General features: G+C 38.2%; 1 protein-coding gene across 1 annotated transcript in view; it reads left to right on the top strand.

Annotated features, from left to right (window-relative positions):
- Positions 1–19,450, top strand: part of COMMD10 (COMM domain containing 10) — a 126,267-nt gene that overhangs the window by 14,669 nt on the left and 92,148 nt on the right. Inside the window, exon 5 of the mRNA XM_054398060.1 lies at positions 13,364–13,474. Within this exon, the coding sequence (XP_054254035.1) occupies positions 13,364–13,474 (111 nt within the window). The remainder of the gene's footprint in view (positions 1–13,363; positions 13,475–19,450) is intronic.

Here is a 19,450-nt window from a genome sequence, read left to right as displayed (position 1 = left end):
GTTAGAGACAATCCTAGCATGTGGGACTACTTCAGAGCCTAGGAGATTGTTCTTGTCTACTGCTGAAAAATGCAGTTGCTGCTTTTGTTTTTGTATTGTTTTGTATCTTTTACTGACGGTCTTTCCATATCTGTGAAAGTAAAGCAGAATCAAATGCAACATTACATTCTTGTATCATGCCTAGGTAGATGAGATCAGTCCAGTGATTCTTAATTTCTTCCAGTTACATGACTAAGACACATTGCAAATCTATGAATAAGGTTACAAAGTCCAGTCTTAAAATTTGGTAAGAGGCACTGTAGTTGACCATGCAACCTGTGCTTAACTTGGCTGTGCATATGTGTTATGTCTGTCTTTAATTACAGACTTACATGTTTTGTGAAAGCCACCTTATTATCCTAGCTTTGTTCTACAGATGGGAGGATGCACATGGTTACAGACTTTGATAATTACATATCATTTTTGTGTTGCCTGCTCTAAGTCTGATTTAATTTGAAGATTTGCCTAGTACTGTCAGCTGCTGCTGATTGTCATTCACTTTGTGACCCATAGCTCTGGATAAAAATTGGGTCTCTCAGATTTTAAATCTGCCATTGAAGAGTGCTTTTCACCAAAACCATGAAATGCCTTAGTAGTCCCATTTATAAAATGGAGATACTGAATTGAAGTTGAATGTGTTTGTACAGGAAATGGGCAGATTTTGATCTGCTATATACTGTCAGATTTTTCCACTCCTGTTCAAAATGTAGTTGAGGACTGTAGTCAGAAATTTTACACAAGCAATGTGAAAATCCACCTGTTTCACTGCAGGCTTCCTTACCCATGGAGCAGTTGTTACATTAAGGCCTGCTGAAAGGGAGGTGCAACATCCAGTACTTCCTTCAAAGGTATACATGTCAGTGAAGTCAGTGGCAACGATAGAAAGTAGAAATCTGTGTTTATGCAGATTTCTCCCCTGCCCCCCATGCTAGAGCTTCCCAGTTTCCAATTTTCCCTGGAAACTGATGTTTAATCTGGGGCTTATCTTAAAGGAAACACCCTCTTCCTGATTACATAATGTTTCTGTGATGAAGCCCCTACCTGTGATGATTGGCAAATTGTGCATATAGCTCATTGCCTTCGTCTTAAAAATAGGCAGCTTTTTTTCTGTTCCAATATTTGTTTGCTATATTGAGTACACTTCTGGCTTCATCCTGCTGGTATTGCCTTTGCACTAACATTCTTTACTTAAGCAGACAGAGAGTTTTGAAGGAGTTCACAATCAGACATGTTTTGTCATCCTTTGCTTGGCCTCTTCCCTAAACTATTTTTATCATCGCAGCAGGCGAAATCGAGATTTTCATATCTAATGTGGAGTTTCGATTCTGCAGTACTGAGTTTGGCAATGAAGAGTAGAACTGGCTGCTTAGGCTGCAAATTTTAGAGTGCAGACTTAATGGTTTCCTCTAGTATTTACATAGATCTGGAGTTTGAATGGTGCTTTGCAACCAGTACTTTTCTTAGCATGCAGTACACCTTTATGCCTTTCCCACTGTAACAGGGACACCTGTCCTGACAAAACCCAGGGCATTTTGGCTGTTGAAACAAAGTCAATTGTCTATTGAATCTGTTTGCACTCTTATTTTTGTGCCTTTATGGTGACTGGGGCCCTCAGCCAGTGAGAGCTGATGTGATATATTAGCACAGGTTAGAATTGGCTTGGTTATAAACAAAGCCCCACCAGAAAGCCCGCTGGAGTTGATCCTCCTCAGAGAAGTGGGTCTGCAGCTGGGGGCTCTCCTTTTGAATCTGAATGCTACCCAGGGAAACTTCCTTGGAACTGCTTCTGGATATGTCCTTGAGTGAACCCTTGTACCTTTTGAGTGATTGATCCACTTTCTGGGAACCCGTAAGTGGGAGATTTTCCCTTTTGTGAGCATGTGCACATTTTGGGTCATCTTTCTAAAAAGATACATACCTGAAACTTAGGAATTCTTGTCAAGTTGTGTAAATCACTGGGTAATTTTTGGTTGGAATAAATCTCATATTCCCACCTGATATTTGCTTATTTCATTTTGTGGGTGTCTCTGTAACACCCATCTATATAAAAGTGGTAGCTAGTTTAGTAAGACTGTACATATGTCTTGCAATGCTTTCTATAGATGAAAGACATTCATTTATGTAAATTTGATTTAGTGTATCTTGTGTGATTAGATTGTTAAAAGATGTGGGAAGAGAACCCCCAGACTTTGAAATGTGAATATTCCATTTTTTTTTCTCCAGTGACATTAGGAGTACTTGCTTATCAGTGAGGGAACTATGGGAGTTGATCCTTCAAGAATTAAACTGAGTGAAATAATAGCTATACTCCTTTTCCTCCTAGATTATTTGGTTAGTGAAAGATCTGCATTAGAAAAATTCTTACATTATTGATTACTTATTTCCTCAAAATATTTTGTTAGTGTGATATGTACTATTGAAGAGAAAAAGATTTGCTGAAGGTATTTTTTGTATCCCATTATCTTTCACTTCGCTGTTCGAAACAGCTTCAATGAAAGTAATACTGTGGATGCCTTAAATTACACAAACAGCTCTTTCAAGATTGTTGTAGGGAATGTTTTCATCTTAAAAATTGGACTGTTTCTCTCAAACCACAAGGAAAAATAACTGAAATGGGTTAGTTAGTATCCGAGTTAAGAAGCCAAAAGTTTTATTTTATTTGTTAAAAGCGGGGTTTAGTTTTTCTGTAATTGTCATTTGGGACAGAATAGGTTCCTTTCTAAGGTACATGTGGACAGATACTAGAGCTGAACATTTTCCTCATTACTGAAGGGAGCCAGATCACATGGTGCACTTTATAAATTTGTCAGGCTCCATCTTTAAAGTTTATAATAGTTTTTGCTCACACTGGTTCTGTTTGAGAGTAAGTTCTTGATGCTTTCTTTTTCAGCCATCTTAAACCTGCTTCCTCAATGATAGACTGAAGACTGGGGTTTTTTTACCCCTATTTTATGCTCCTGTAGTGTTAGGTGCATACTCCTTATGCTATTATAGTAGAAGTTGAGAGTTTGGAATCCTAAGTTATCAATACTTTAAAATGTGAATTAAAATGTCTTTTTAACCCAGTGAGTACTCCAGCATTGAGGAAGAAAACTTGAACTTATTTACAGGAGTAGTTATTGTATGTAAACTGTAACAGCACTCTTATAGATATTCCACATTTGTTAGAAATAGATGAGGGAAGTGTAACTCTGAAAAACAGTGTCATTCCACTTGCATATTATTTTGTCTCTTTTTTAAAGAAAAAGGTTTATAGAAACAAACAAGCATGTAGAATTTTCCTTGGAATATGAAAGGCATAATCTCATGTGCAGTACCATTTAAGTTATCACAAATACCAGAGCATTTTGAAATTAATTTCTTCTCTCAAAATAAGGATTCGAGTGTTTGAAAATCAAAGTGATGGGCCTGTATACCAGTAGAACATGAAGCCAGTTTTCTGTAACCATCCTACATTGTCTGAAATAGTTTGTAAGTCTTTGTCCTAACAGAAGATTATTTTCTGTGGTACCTGTAAAGAATGAATCATTAAGGAGCTCTTTTTGGCATTCTGTTTCTATTACGTAATTTCTAAAAAACATGATAAAAATTAAATCAATTAACTGCTTCAGCCTGTCCTCAAATTTATCAGACTGCCTGTGGAGGAAGGTAACTATAGATGCACTTAAACTACCCTGAAGTGGCTCTTTGATTATTGAGTCAAACTCTAGGAGGCTTGGGTGTTTCTCAGCTATGCAAATCTAAGCCAGCATTCTGTGCTGTAGGAGGCTGCTGGCAACCAAGAGCAAGTAAGTCCATTTTAGTCAATTCCTTCAGCACTACCACTGCCACAAGAGGTATCACTATTGGAAGTGCTCCATTTTGTACCAAGATTTGAATTTTCAGAAGAGATGTTTAGATTTATTTTCAGTTGTGCTTCAGTTAGTAACATCACTGGAGGCCACTTCGACTGAACTATGTGCCACATGAACCAGATGAGTAAGGTTTAGTATTGTACCATAATTTCCTTACTGCAGATTCTCCTTCTCAATATTCACAACACATGACCTAGTTATTTGGAAAATTACTGGCTTTTAATTCTGTCTGTGGGCCTCAAGCTCAGTTTGCCTTAAAATTCTCATCACTCATGTTGGAAGGCTTCAATCGCCCCTTAGCAACATCGCAGTAAAGAAAACCTTTCATTCTTTAAAAAGGCAAATGTTTGGGGGGGATTTTATTTTAAAAATTAGTACAAACAGACAAACTAAACCATAACTTCTTGATGATGGGAGAAATACCCAAGTAAAAAACACAGTTGAAAAACTATTATGTGGTTGATTTTCAGATACTAAGAAATATAGGGGTAATGTTGCCCCTCCCTTTCCTCCCTTTCCCCGGGAAAGGCCCCTTTGGGGCTTGGTTGTACTTTTCTGTTGATTGTATATATTTGTAAATGTTGTGAATTTTGTATATTTGTACATATTCATTGCATTTCATCATAGATTGTAGATCTGCTTGTAAATACAGCTTTCATTTGCTTTCCAGACTGAGCTAGCCTGGTTACTGTCGGTGGCGGGGGATTTCAGCTCTCTTGCACTGATACAGGTTCTTAAAACATCTAACCCATAATGCTGATTACAGGTTCACAGGGTCACAGGATGTTAAGGGTTGGAAGGGACCTCTGGAGGTCTTTTAGTCCAACCCCCCTGCTGGAGCATGACCATATAATCTAGTGCAGGTTGTACAGCAACTCATCTGGATGGGTCTTGAAAGTCTCCACTTGCCTTTATGCACTGAATCATGTATGTGTTCTGAAGATCATATAATTATTTTCTCATTGTCTAAAGGCTGTAAGAGTATGTTTTAGTATCACACAGAAGTGAAGTCCATAATAATTTGTTTTATTTGGGAAAAGTGGGTGTTCTCTTGCCAAGGGAATGGAGTGCCAGAATTTGAATTAAATAACTAGATATCCATAATACATTCAATTGCTTAAGTGATACATTAAATTGTAAAGTGATTGGCTAGTATTTAACTGTGTAAATGTCTTAACCATTATGAAAACCTCAGCCAGGTTGGTGTTATGTGTCCAAACAATATTTCTATGCTTTAATTCTTGAAGATTCAGTGCTTTGTTTACTGATTGTTACTCATACTGTTTTTTGAGGTCAGTACTTGCAGCACTTTCTAAGATACAAATCAAAATCATGGATTATATCCATGGAGGAGAAATAGTGGTTTGCATGTTACTATGTCATCCTGCTTGCGTTCTGTTGAGAAGTACGCTGTTCATGCCAGATCATTCAGTTCCAAAGGCACTAATGCTGAATTTCTGTAGTTCCGTAATGACTTGTTATGGTATTAGATGATCTAAAAGCTTCACCCTCTAGAAGCAGGCAATTTATGAAAATTGCAGTTTTACATTTGAAATTCCAACAAACTTCCAGTCTTTATAGATGTAGAGACAGAGAGGAGATGTGATCTCAGTGTATCACTCAAGTCCAAAGTGAAAAAATATCCCTTTTCCCATTTCTGGTACTGACTAAACATTTAAACCCCCTTTTCTCTCTTATCCCTTAAAAATACAGGGCTCTTCACCAGTTTTGAGCAGCCTAAGTTGGAATCATTATTGAAGACATTCTAAGTGCTGACATACTTTCTAAAATTCTTTTTCCACTTCTAGTTTTCTCTTTTTCCCCTGACAATATTCCCACTTAATATTTTTTTCTCAAAAAAATTTGGCAAAATTTTTTCATTGTTTCTCAGTCACTTTGGCTCTCTTCTTGGTTCTCCAGGATGGAGCCCTGCAGTATGCCTAGTCTGGACATCCAGTCTGCCTTCATTCTCAAAATCGTAGTCCATAATATTCCAGTCTAGTAAACTGGTTCTTTTATTGCTAAGATGATTGTTTTCTCCTTGATGTTTTTAGCCTAAATTTCTTTGCTAAACAATATCTGTTTGATTATTATTAAAGAGTATGAGAAAAATATCTTTATGTGGTTGAGAAAGGAGAAATACTACTTTTTTGATGCTTAATATAGAAAATTGTCATATTTATCTAGTTTCTTGAATGTCTTCTCATCTTTGGTTTAACTTATAGCAACGTTTATGGCCAGTCAAAAGGGGAAAGAAAAGTATGCAGGAAAGAGTAGGGTGGTAAGTGATGAGGGAAATGGTGGATTCTGTGGATGTCAATTTTGGCTACATTAAATCCTTTATTTGGTTGGAGGTTGTGCTTAAGCTTCATCTCAGCTGACTTGACATTCAGTGCACATGAGGATTTTGCAGAGAGTGACTTTCACACAAACATTTTACCATAGCTGTGTTAAGATTGCTGATAATCTTGTCCTAGTATGTAAAATTATATGTTCTACTATTTAGTATGGAAAGTAATCTGGTGGATGAGACAGTGGACATGATTTCAAAGCTCTCATGTTTCACACTGGAGGAAAATAACAATGACCACAACGACAGACATCTGTAGTGTGAATCTGCCCCTGGGACAGGCATAGATCGCCACTGAGAAGCGGTGTGTTCGTAGAGGGTACAGAGCTGATTTAGAGGTGTAAGGCCTCACTGACTGAGTGCTGGAAGGGAAAAGAGCATAGATTTTTTTGATGCCTATTATTCCTGGCTGTCATGGAGCTTCTTCAGAAGCCTGTGCAAAATGGACTTGGGAACTGACTGTTACAGGGGCTGTCAAAAGCTTACTTTTATCTTTGTTTCCCTGAATCATATGTCATGGGGTTCATGGAGCACATCTGAAGCATTTTCATAGATGCTTACTATTGCTTTTATTTAGTGTATGTGTTTTTTTCCTTTCCTTATTTTCCAGCTAGCACTTGTATTTTTGTTGTCTAAACATAACCCTGAGGTTAAGTAAGTGCCTGCAATACCAGTGAGCACTTACAGCACTACATAGTACATTTTCAACATTGCTTATTGTTGTAGTAACAAGATAGCTTGCACATTTCTAAACTGCTGATAAGAAATTGTGAAAAGAAGCTAAAGCTGTATGCTAACTGAAAACATGGCTTTGTTTTCATGTTGGTAATGGAGAAATACTTCCCTCCAATACTCCCTCTCCAATAAATGCATTTCAGGTAATACATGTCAGATTGTGGTGCCATATAGTGTCTCCCAACATTTTGTTTTTCTGTAATTAGTTTTATATCAGAAGTGGAAATAATTTTGTAGTCCTCCCATTTTTTAAAAAAATTGGTTCTTAAATATCTATCAATTTGTGGCTACTAGATGCCTTGCTTTGACAGAAATGCTGTGTAGAAACATGCTACCACTCTCAAAAGGTTAATTGATATTTCAGGATGTTGCATGTCTTCTAAGTTAACACAACCATTGACAGATACATGTTACATTTTTCTTTCAAGAAAATAGACCATTTTGAAGCCTTAAGCACCATGCTATTTATTTATCAAGACTTGTTCTCATACAACTATATTTAAAATAGAAAAGATACATGAATTGTACAGGAAAACAAAGTAATTTTAAGGTAAAGCAGTATAAAAAGAGAGTGGTGGCTGCTATTCAGCTGTAAACTGAGCCACTAGGCTGCCACATAGATTGTATTTGTTCTGAGCCCTCTACAGTGTTCCTGAATAGATGTGTATTAGAAATTAAGTAGAAAATATAAAATTGAGTTTCCTTACTTTTGATGGTTTGTTTTTAATGCTACATACAGTACACTGTTTAAAGCTTTAGAAAAGTCTTAAAAGTCAGGCTTCCTAGAGTATTGTTCCTGTCTCTGCTGGCATTGTTTTGTAATCATAATTAAGCTGCTAGCTAGCCTGTCTAAGACTTGGTTTCCATATTACTGTAATAAAATCATTAGAAAGGACTTTCTATCAGTTACTTAAAGTGCTGTGTGGGGGTTGAACCTTAATGACTCCAGTATGGAACTCTGCTGCAGTCCAGAGCTTGCTCAATGTCTTCATGTTTAACCTTAGTGGTTATGTGTTTTATCAAAATAGGTGATACAGTTTCCTGTTGTTTGCTTTGTGCTGCCCTCAGCAGTAGCCTGTAAGTCAGGACTTGGGTCCTTCTCTGCTGACTATCATCAATTTTGATAAGGTTCTTTAACTGAACTTCTTTCTTGATCTGAAACCTAGGGTTCTTTAATTAAACTGAATTTCTTGATCTGAAACGTAGAGCAAGGCAATGTTGTAAGATCTTTGTGCTCCTGAGAGACCCAGAGGTTGTTTTTTGGTTGGGGTTTTTTCACTTAATTTTCCTGTAGTTTGTGTACAGAAAAATGTTTTATAGCTGTGTCTTTCAGATATAATTTGCTGGAAGATTCTACATACTGGCCAGCAAAAGAGTTTAACAGAATTGCCCATCAGTATGACTGGCTTGAGAACATCTGCAAAATCCACTTTGGATAGTATTGTATTTTAGGTGGGATTGGCAGTGCCCTATTATTGATATCAACCAAGATATCAGGTTTGAGGAAATCAAACCAGAGAATTAATGTTTAAAATTAATTTGCTTTTAGAATCCTCTATTAAATGCACATGGTGATTAATGATAAAGAAGTGGCTACGGTGCTTAATGTCTTTTTTTGCTGCAACCTATAGTAATAGGACCTGTTGTACTCTAGGAATAAAGCCCCCTGAGCTAGAAGACAGAGACGGGGAGCAGAACGTTCCCCCCCACAATCCAGGAAAGGTAGCTTCTGACCTGCTGCACCACATAGATGTACAGAAGACTATGGGACCGGATGGAATCCACCCAAGAGTTCTGAGAGAGCTGGTGGAGATACTCGCCAAGCCACTTTTCCATCATTATTCAGCAATGTTGGCTGAACAGAGAGGTCCCAGGAGACTGGAAGTTAGCCAATGTGACACCTGTCTACAGGAAGGGCTGGAAGTAAGATCCAAGAAGCTGCAGGCCTGTCTGTTTCACGTCCATGCAATGGAAGCTGATGGAGCAGATCATCCTGAGCACCATCACGCAGCACATACAGTGCAACTGATGATCAGGCCCAGTCAGCATGGGTTTAAGAAAGGCAGGTCCTGTTTGACTAATCTGATCTCCTGCAACATGTTGCTTGCTTAGTGGATGAGGGACAGGCTGTGGATGTTGTGTATGTGGACTATAGCAAAGCCTTTGACTCCAATTCCCAAAGTGTTCACTTGGAGAATTGGCTGCTCATGGTCTGGATGGGCATACAATTTACTGGGTAAAAAAACTACATGACTGGCCAGGCCCAAAGAGTAGTGGTAAGTGCAGTTAAAGCTAGTTGCCAGCCAACCACAAGCAATGTTCCTCAGGGCACAGCAGTGGGACCAGATCTGTTTAACATCTGTTGCATGAGCAGATCATGCGCATTCTTAGTAAGTTGCCCAACAACACCAAGCTGGGTGGAGGTGTTGATCAGTTTGAGAGTAGGGAAGCCCTGAAGAGGGATCTAGACAGACTTGATTGATGAGCCAAGAGCAACGGTATGAGTTTCAACAAGGCCAAATGTCAGGTTCTGCACTTTGGCTGCACCAACTGCTACAAGTTTGGGGAGGAGTGGCTGGAAAGCTGCTCAGCTGAGAGGGACCTAGGATTGTTGACTGATGGCTGAACATGAGCCAGTAGTATGTCTATGTGGCTAAGAAGGACCACAGCATCTTGGCCTGTATTGGCAATAGTGGGGCAGTAGGACCAGGGAGGTGTACTTGGCACTGGTGAGGCCACACCTCAAATACTGTGTTCAATTTTGGGCCCCTCACTACAAGACATTGAGATACAGGAGTGTGTCTGGAGAAGGACAGCAAAACCGGTGAAGGGTCTCAAGAAAAGTCTTACGGGGAGCAGCTTTGGGAGCTGAGATGGTTTAGTCTGGAGAAAAGGAGTCTGAGGGGAGAGCTTATCTTCCCTACAACTATGTGGAAGGAGATTAGAAAGGTGAGGTTGGTCTATTCAACTAACTTACAAGTGATGGGTCAAGAGAAAATGGCCTCAAGTTGTACCAAGGGAAGTGTAGGTTGGATATTAGGAAAATTGTCTTTACTGAAAAGGTTGTCAGACATTAAAATGGCTTTCCCAGGGCAATGGTGGAGTCTCCATCCCTGGAGGTACGTAAGAATCATATAGACATAGTACTTAGGGATATGATTTAGTTGAGGACTTGTCAGTGTTAGGCTAATGAATGGACTTAATGTTCCTACAGATCTTTTCCAATCTAGGCTGTTCTTTGATTATGTGAATTTGTAAGCCTTGTCTTTTGAAGCATCTTCAGTTCTTAGGCTGTGGGCATACTGTTAGTAAAGCGAGACCTACCTACCACAAAATGAGCTAGACCAGATTTAAGCATTTTAATTCTGTCCCTGCGTGTTGTATTCATACTTTCAATGATGTGATTAATGTGTTGTCATGGGTTTAGCCAATTAGATCTGTTGATGGGTATTCAATGCCATGCTGATGTCATGCCAGCTTTAAAATGAAAGTGCTGGCAGGAGCAAACTATCACAATATCACAGGGTGTTAGAAGTTGGAAGGGACCTCAAGAAATCATCGGATCCAACCCCCCTGTCAAAGCGGGATCACTTGAGGTAGTCCAGACAGGAGTGCATCCAGGTGGGTTTTGAAAGTCTCCAGAGAAGGGAACTCTGCGATCTCCCTGGGCAACCCGTTCCAGTGGTCCGTCACCCTCACTCTAAAGAAGTTTCTCCTCATATTGAGGTGAAATCTTCTATGTTCAAGTTTGAACCCATTGTTTCTTGTCCTATTACCGTGCACCGCCAAAAAGAGCTTGGCCCCATCCATTTGACAGCCGCCCCTCAGATATCGATACGCATTGATCAGATCCCCTCTCAGTCTTCTCGAGATTAAACAGCCCTAGGGCTCTCAGTCTCTCTTCATAGGGGAGATGCTCAAGTCCCCTAATCATCCTCCTGGCTCACTGTTGGACTCTCTCCAACAGTTCTCTATCTGTCTTGAACTGGGGAGCCCAAAACTGGACATAGTATTGCAGGTGTGGTATCACCAGGGCAGAGTAGAGAGGTAGAAGAACTTCCCTAGACCTTCTGGACACACTTTTTTTGATGCATCCCAGGATCCCATTGGCTCTCTTCCCACAGGAGCACATTGTTGTTCCGTGGAGATCTTGCTGTCCACCAGCACTCCAAGGTCTTTCTGTGGAGCTGCTTTCCAGCAGGGCAGCCCCTAACTTGTATTGGTGCCTGTTGTTATTCTACCCCAGATGCAGGACCCTGTACTTCTCATTATTGAACTTCATGAGGTGTGCCTGCACCCAGCTCTCCAGCCTGTCCAGGTCACATTGGAGGGCTGCACAGCCTGACAGGGTGTCAGCCAACCTCCCCAGTTTTGTATCATCAGCAAACTCACTGAGGGTACTCTCAATCCCCTCATCCAGGTCGTTGATAAAGATATTAAACAAAACTGGACCCAGTACCGATCCCTGGGGAACACCACTGGCCACAGGCCTCCAAGTTGACTCTGTGCCACTGATGATTACTCTCTGAACTCTGTTGTGGAGCCAGCTTTCAATCCACCTCATGGACCAGCTGTTTGTGCCACATCTCCTGAATTTTCTGTGAGGATGTTATGGGAGTCAGTATCAAAAGCTTCACTCAAAGTCAAGATATATGACATCCACTGCTCTTCCCTCATCTACCCATTTGGTTATAATTTCATAGAAGGCTATCAGATTAGTCAAACAGGATATCCCCTTGGTAAATCCATGTTGGCTATTCCTGATAACCTTCTTGCGTTCCATGTGGTTAGAGATAACCTCATGGGGTTTGAAGTTCAGATTGTGTAACATGAGAGGCTTTCTGGTTGTGGCTTCTGATTTTGAGTTGTTTGTCTTTTCTGCTGGACTGGCTGCAGGCTTGGAGGCAGCATTTTTACCACTGGCTTCTGCTGTTGCTTCTGCTTTTTCTGTAGTTTCTCTGTGAGTTAGTGTTGGGTAATTGTGCATTGTATTATTTCCATTAAGCTCCTTATCTCAACCCAGAGCATTTTGTGTTACTTGTCCTCCTATTTTGTGTGTGGAGCTGATTTGTGTGGGCAGGCTGTGTTAAACCAGTATTGTATAAACTTCCTTATTTTTACCACAGAATAAAAATGCTATACAGGCGTTTATTGCAGAGCACTGACAGACTGCAGTTCTTCCTACTGGCTCGTTCCTATGGTTGTACATATAGTTACTCTGAGAGTGTCTGTGTCTTTCCATTACCTTTGTTTGGCCCTGCTAAACTGTCTTGAACTGGCAGTGGTGCTTAATAGGTCATGTTATGTAATGTTCCTTTCCATATGCTTAGTCATATGGCTGTCAGTGTTCGTTACATAATTGGTGTAATGTTAATGTAATATACAAAGAAATGCAATAAAACATATATTAATGTGCAAATGTAAATGTTATAGCTGCAATAAACTTTGGAAGCTCTGTTCTTTGAGCTGTGCCAATGAAAGATGCTTCTGTCGCTCACCTTCTCTCCTGTCTTTAATCTAGAGAGACAGGGCATGTATAGGTTTCTCTGCTGTTCATAGTGCAGTGCCTCTGGGATGTCTTTGTGCTGTTGCTGATTTTAGTTGAGTTATTGGGCTGGGAAGAGATTAACTGAAATGTGGCATGCTCTCACTTCTACCAAGTCAGCCATGATATTTATTAGCAGAGAGGAGACACTAAATTAAAGAGAACTTGTATGCAGATTAACTTGCCTGATGGTAAGGCCTTTGTATTTCTACTTTACTGAGGAAGGCCAGGTTGTTCTGGTCTTGGGTACTTCATTTATGTGTGTTTGAATATAATTATAGATTAATAATTTAAAAAAAATTTTAAATGCAGGTTTGTGTAGCTTTCTATTAAAAATTCCATTGCTCACATGCTTAACTGGTTTTTGGCTTTTCAAGAAGTAACGATTTAAAAAGAGCACAAAATTCTTTTTGTCATTAACATCTGTATAGGGTAGAACACACATGGGTAAATCTGTTGATTAAGAAATTACCATTTTTAGTTGGCTACCATTTCTTGAAAGAAAAATAAATACAAAATAAAATTGAATCTACAACTTTGCTGATAAACTTCCACAAGCAGGGGGAAAGCACCTAATTTGGATTCTTAGCTGTGCTTTACGGATTGGTTCCAGCAGATCTGAGGCATATGAAGTTGCTTCATTTTGTTGCAATTTGAACTGATAAATTTGTGAAGCAGATCTGTCTTAAAGTAGAGGAGAATTTGCAGGGTGTGTGATATATAAAAATAACATTTGCAGATCCTGACATCCTGTTCACTGACACAGACCATTCACAATATTGAAAGTTGACCTGAATGCATCTGTAGCATCTAACTGTAACCTAAATTTGTTGGTTTTAGCTTGAAACAATTGGATGGCAGCTTAATTTTCAAATGGCAGAGTCCACGCAAGCGAAGCAGAAGTTTCCTCGAGCCATGTTAGAGCTGGGAGTGAGCAATGAAGATTCAAAGGTAAGAAATAAATGCCTGGCAGAGTTGGAATGTGTTGTGGTGATTAACCTGTGTTGTGAGGTGTCAGCTGGAACTCTTGATTGCTTTTAGTCTCATCAGTGTCTTCATTTTCATATTTCATAAAGTTGCAGTAAGGACTTGGAATTGTGAGGTGCTCATGTAGTAGCATACATATTGGGTAGCCTGGGAGCTGAGAAGTGTAATACCAGCTTTTTGTCCTGTAGAGTAATAGAGAAATATCATGGAATATAGTTATTTTAGGTCTCTGAAATATCTTTGTAGGTAACTTATTTTTATCACATAATATGTGATTGATACTTTCTATACTTCAAATGCCTGGTAGCTTGCAGCCATCTACCATGTGTGTGGTTATGTAAGATATTACTCATCACTTGCAACCTTTCTGTGCTAATAATGTATGTATATGAATGATGACATAGTATGCAAAGGCACAGCGGGCAATATCTGGAGATTTTAAGGCAAAGTCTGAAATTTAAGGATTATAGTGGCTGGTTGCATTTCAGTGCCAAAACCCACTAAAAAAATTAATTTTTTTGTTGATAAAATCTGTGCCTTTTTTTTTAGCTAGCGGGTTCTAAAATTAAACACAGGGATTGCTTTTAAACTTATCTTGCTAATGGAAATTGAAGTCTTCTGTGGTGTCTGTCAGAATGTTTATCTGTGAAAAAGTCATTATAAAAGATTTGAAGGGAAAAATCAAAACTCAGTTTTGCTTTAGCATTGCACTTAAACTGTAGTAATTTTACTAATGTGAGTGGAATTTCTGATTCACAGAGGAATAAGTGAGAATGCACAGTGAATGTTTGTCCTCACCAGGACTTGCAGTGGTTGTTATTTGCTGCAGTATGCCGTGTTTTTGAGAAGCACATTCAGAAAACAGACAATAATTTGTCCAGCACTGAATACAGATTCAGTTATGTGGCTAAAGAATATTTTGAAAAATGAGGAAAAAAAAAAAAGTCACATGACACAGAGAGTTCGTTTTCTTTACAAACAGAATCCAGCAAGTAGATTTTTTTTTAATTGTTTCTTCTCTGTTTCTTTTGGTGGATATAATTGGATGTTATTTTGTTATATATAGAGAGTTATTTTGTAATAATAACAAGCCTAGATAGATTTTTAGCTGGTCTTTAGACAGGACAGTGCAACAAGAAAAACATGCTAATGTTTTCACATTACAGGCAATATTATTGAAAAATATGGGTTAGTGTGAAGATAACCACAGTTGTGGTTAGTGATACACACTAATACAAAACATATTTAAGATTAGCTAATATCTGCTTATATACCGACAGAAGCATTGGGACAAATTTTTTATGGTGTATTTTACGTGTTCATTATCCTTTTGTGCACAAATTATGACGTTTTCTGAAAATCCTAGATACCTTTTTTTTTCTCCTCAAATTTTGCATGAATTTAGCATTTATGTTCATAATTATTGACTTAATTCCTCACAAAACTTTTAAATTTCTTCTTTCAAAAAATCGTTCGTGAGTATAGTAACAAATTTTTTCAGGAAAGACAGGAAATGCTGTTGCAGAGGAGCTTTTGCGGTCTGGCTCGTTAGGGGGCAGTAGTGCTCTTTGCTACACTGGCTTTTTGAATGCTGCTTTCTGAATAGTGCTCGGAATGAATTCTGAAGTCAGTCGTTTTGGGAAGTATTAAGTGTTTACATCTCTAATCTGTATACAAAAATAGAATTTTGTCTTGCTCATCTATGAAACTTAAAGCCTATTTAGAAAAAAAACATACTCGGCAAGATAAATGAAATTGACCATTATTTTCACTTCTAACTAAATTGTACTAATGTTTAGTACAACTCACCCCAGTTAAAGATTATTTGAATAGTTCTCTATCAGAATCTGACATTTAAAATTAGTAGTTAAATTATGTCTTCAGGTGAGGTAATCAGAAAACCTGTGGATATATGGATGTTATTTGTGCTTCATGAAATAAGGACTCACATGATCTACTATATGCTATATAAATATTTATAGAGTATATTTTGTCAGCTTCAAATGAAAAGCAGAGTCCCATAGGGATTATGTTGCTGAAATTCAAAAGTAAGGTGGTGTTTGGTTCTTTCCGGTGATTCAAGCTGGTCGTGGCATTTGCATGGCCCAGGAGTATGCTGCTTGTGACTAGTAGTAATTGTGATCAGATTATGTGGTGTTCAGTAAGCTGTTTTTTCTGGGGTTTGTTATGAATTTGCCCTTTGCTTATGGTCAGACAATGAATTGCCTTGGATTTGGATATAAGAAATATTTTCATATGCTGTACAAAGTTTTTCACAATAAGAGCAATTAAGTATAGGAATGAGTTACTTGGAGAGGCTGCAGAGTAACCAGCCTTGGAGGTACTCAGAAGTCAGTGAGACAAGTCTCTGAGCATCCTGACTGAAGCATGGAGTTAACCCTGCTGTCGGCAGGGCTGCCAAACCCTGCCTTCCAGCACAAGTTGTCCTGTGATCTAGGCTCCTTTGCATCTTGGTTACTGATGGTGTTTTGTATGAGGAGAAGAAAAAAGGAGCTTTCAATTAAAAATCCAATTAGCAGCAGCTTCTTACAGTGATTCAGAATTTTAAATGTTTAATTGCATTTCTAAATCTGAGACAAGTGTAATTTCTATGAACTAGGCACACAAAACAAGCTGCTATAATAGAAAACATCTTTTTGAACTGCAAAGTCCTTTAGCTTCCATTCTGGCATTTTAACTAGCTGAGGTGACATTTAGAACTTATAAGTGAGATACTGGCTCTGTATAAGGGTTTTCTAGAAGAATATAACATGAATTCAGGTTTTTTGGGGCTGCTGTGTTGCAACAGAACAATCTGGGGATTTTTTTTTTTTTACAGACCATTATTATTGTTATGGCTAATAGGGTGAATTAACCAGTAGAGGGAGCACAAATTGGCAATTCTGATAATCTATGCTGCTAATTATGATTTTGATTTACAAAGACTGATCCTGAGAAGTGCTGTTTATTTAATATCTGTTTCCTTCAGTAATTTATTTAATAACTGTACACGTAGGCACACATTTGCACATTCTTTCTCACTCTTAATAGCAGTAATTTTTTAAGCCATCTAGTCCAGACCTAAACAACCGTGATCATTTCCTATATCCATAGGAGCCATATATAAAAGAAGAAACCCCGAAAAACAAACAAAAAAACCCCTGTTGTAAAAGCTTCAGAAGAGTGCTGAATATCTCTGCAGAGGAATGTGAGAAGTAAAAATGCGTTCTTAAAGTGTTTCTGCTATGCCTCTTCAGTAGGAAGATCCAGTAAGGTGTATTACTAGGTAATTATTGTGTATTTTTCCACACGATCTGTAGTGAACATTTATGCTTGAAAAACATGAAGATAATTGAGCTATTCTTGCCCAATGTTGTCTGATGATAGTTGTCTATTTTTTCCTGTAAACCCATTCCACAGATTTCATTACATTCAGTTGTCTAATTATAGTTTGTCCTGTGGAAGGCTTAGCTCTTCATTTTCTTTTTTTATTTCATCTATGATTTTAACTATTAAGGAGCTTCTTGGAGTAGCTCTGTGTGAATGCTATGTATAGCCTCCTTGTGAGAATTCAATACTTTGTTACTTCATTATGCATGTATTTGTAGAATTTTGTTATAGGATTTTGTCTGCTAATGCAAGGCGAAAACTGAACTGGTAAATGTGCTGGGTTTAATGTAATGCTTTAGACAAAAGACAGATAATATTAAAATTATAATAATTTTATTTTTATTTAATTAATTTCCTCTTAATTTCTAGATTCTTTAAAACAGGGAATATTGCAATGGAAATATTTAAAACTATTTTTTCCTGCAACCATTTGTTCAAAATCAAATTGTGGTCTGACTGCATTTGAAACAGATTGTAATATGTAGTCATTATTCTACAGAGTTAATGGAAGTCTGGAAATCTTAAATGCCTTTTTTTTTTTTTATTCATAAAATAAGATGACATGATGGTTTTTTGTTTGTTTGGATTTTTTAGAATTCTTTTTCCCTTCTGGTTTTTACAGGTGTTTGCACTGTGAATAGATCTAGACCTTAGACGTTTTGCTCTATATACTTCAAGAATTATGCCATTTGGTTTTTTGGGTTTGCCATTGTGAATAGCTTCCCCATCTTTAACAGCAAAGCAGAGCAGATGAGAAGCAAAGCTTTTATTACAGCAGAGCTGTAGCAGTCAATTTGGATTGTAGATTATACGCAGAATATATGGCATGAAGGCAGGACCTGCACTTGGATGGATGTTTATGGAAATATGGTGGTGCTTTTCCCATTCAGTTCAGACGTTTGTTTCCCTCTGAAAGGAAGTTATATTTGTGGAGTGACGTAACAGCAGGGGCTGGTGGATGCTAGTGATAAGTTCGCAGCTCCAGAGAGATAAGAGATGGTCGAGTTGAGTGTGATGCACCCCTTTTGTCTTCTCAGTTCTCAGCTTCTGGGATGATGCATTTAGATACCCTTTTTTTCTTTTCCAACATACAGTAGTAATTTGTATGTATAGGGCCTCAAAAAAGGAAGACAACTGAAAGACATAATGGAGGAACTGTGCAAAAGGAGGAAGTGCAAAAGCTAAGCAATCATAAATTGCTTCTCAAATGCATCAGCCTCCTCTGAACCTCCTTCTGTTTTCTGGAGGACCCCAGCCTTTTCCTTCTCAGAATAAAAACAGGCTTCCATGTACACCCTTCAACTAAGTTTAGTCTTTTCGTCAAGCAGATGTGTAACTTTTTAGCAGTTGCAAATAGTAAGTAGGACAGGCTTAGATTAATACAAAAATGTTTAAGGATGAGATTTAGAGAGAAAAAAAATTTCATTCCTATTTATAGTAGGTAATTGGAGGCCTGCATAGCTTCAGATATCACAGTCCTGCTTCAAGGTCTTTCTGAATTTCTGTATACACGCAAGGTTGCCACTTCTGGCAAGGTACAGCATGAAACCAATTTTGTTCTGAGAACTAAAATCTAATAAATACTGCTGCGGATAAGAAAGCAGAAACTTCCCAAAGAGGAGGATTCGGAATACAGAGAAAAGTCATCTTATTTTTAGGAGCTGTAGTAAGAATGAATGTATAATCTTCAGGGTGTGGAACAGCTCAGAAAAATTATCCTGAAATTTATAATTCACTTCCAGGCTGCCACGTTGCTACAGAAAGCTGTCAGAAACTTCATTGCTCAACTGTGTGAGCCAGAAATTCCACAGCTGCAATGCACAGCAATTCTTGCATTAGACAGTTTTTCGTTTAGGATGCCTATTATCTCTGATTAAATCCATTTAATCAGAGGGATAAAATGAAGCCTCAGTCCAAAATTTACAAGATTCTGAGAGGACTTTTGTTTCCTTACCAGTGTAGAAATGGACAGTAGAATAACCCATGTCCTGTAAGTTAGGAGTACTTCGACATTTTTCTTAGAAACCATTTGCCAGATGGTGTGACTCCTGTAGGAGAATACACTCACCTCTGGCAGTTGTACTGCAGGATACAGTTAATTATCTGGCTCCATTTGTCTAATTGTCTAGCTTATAGAAAAGATCTCTTTACAGTATTCTTATATTTCAGCTGTCTATATACACAATTTCTGAATACATACAAATCTCATAACTGCTGACAGCCTCCTCACTTTCTCTGTTCCTACTAAAACACTTACAGCTTTGTTCCTGTGTCTTTGTGTAGGGGATTTAAAGAGAAAAACGTCACAGCTGACCGTGTACAGTTGGTTGTAGCCTTGGGCAACCTCAGCCCATAGTTAGTACTGAAAGTCCTGTTTTGCACATAATTAAATTGAATTGTCTGTAATGTGTAACTTAACCATTGTCAACCCAAACAAGCAGCAGAAAAGTAGCCAACTTACTTAACTTGCAAATTTAAACTTAATAGTCCATTTCAGTGACAGGCAGAGTTAAACCTTTTAAGTCCTCAAGGACATTTGAAATATACAAA

Source organism: Indicator indicator, chromosome Z (assembly GCF_027791375.1).
Source record: "Indicator indicator isolate 239-I01 chromosome Z, UM_Iind_1.1, whole genome shotgun sequence".
Lineage (NCBI taxonomy): Eukaryota > Metazoa > Chordata > Aves > Piciformes > Indicatoridae > Indicator > Indicator indicator.
This window is presented reverse-complemented; position numbering and strand designations above follow the sequence as displayed.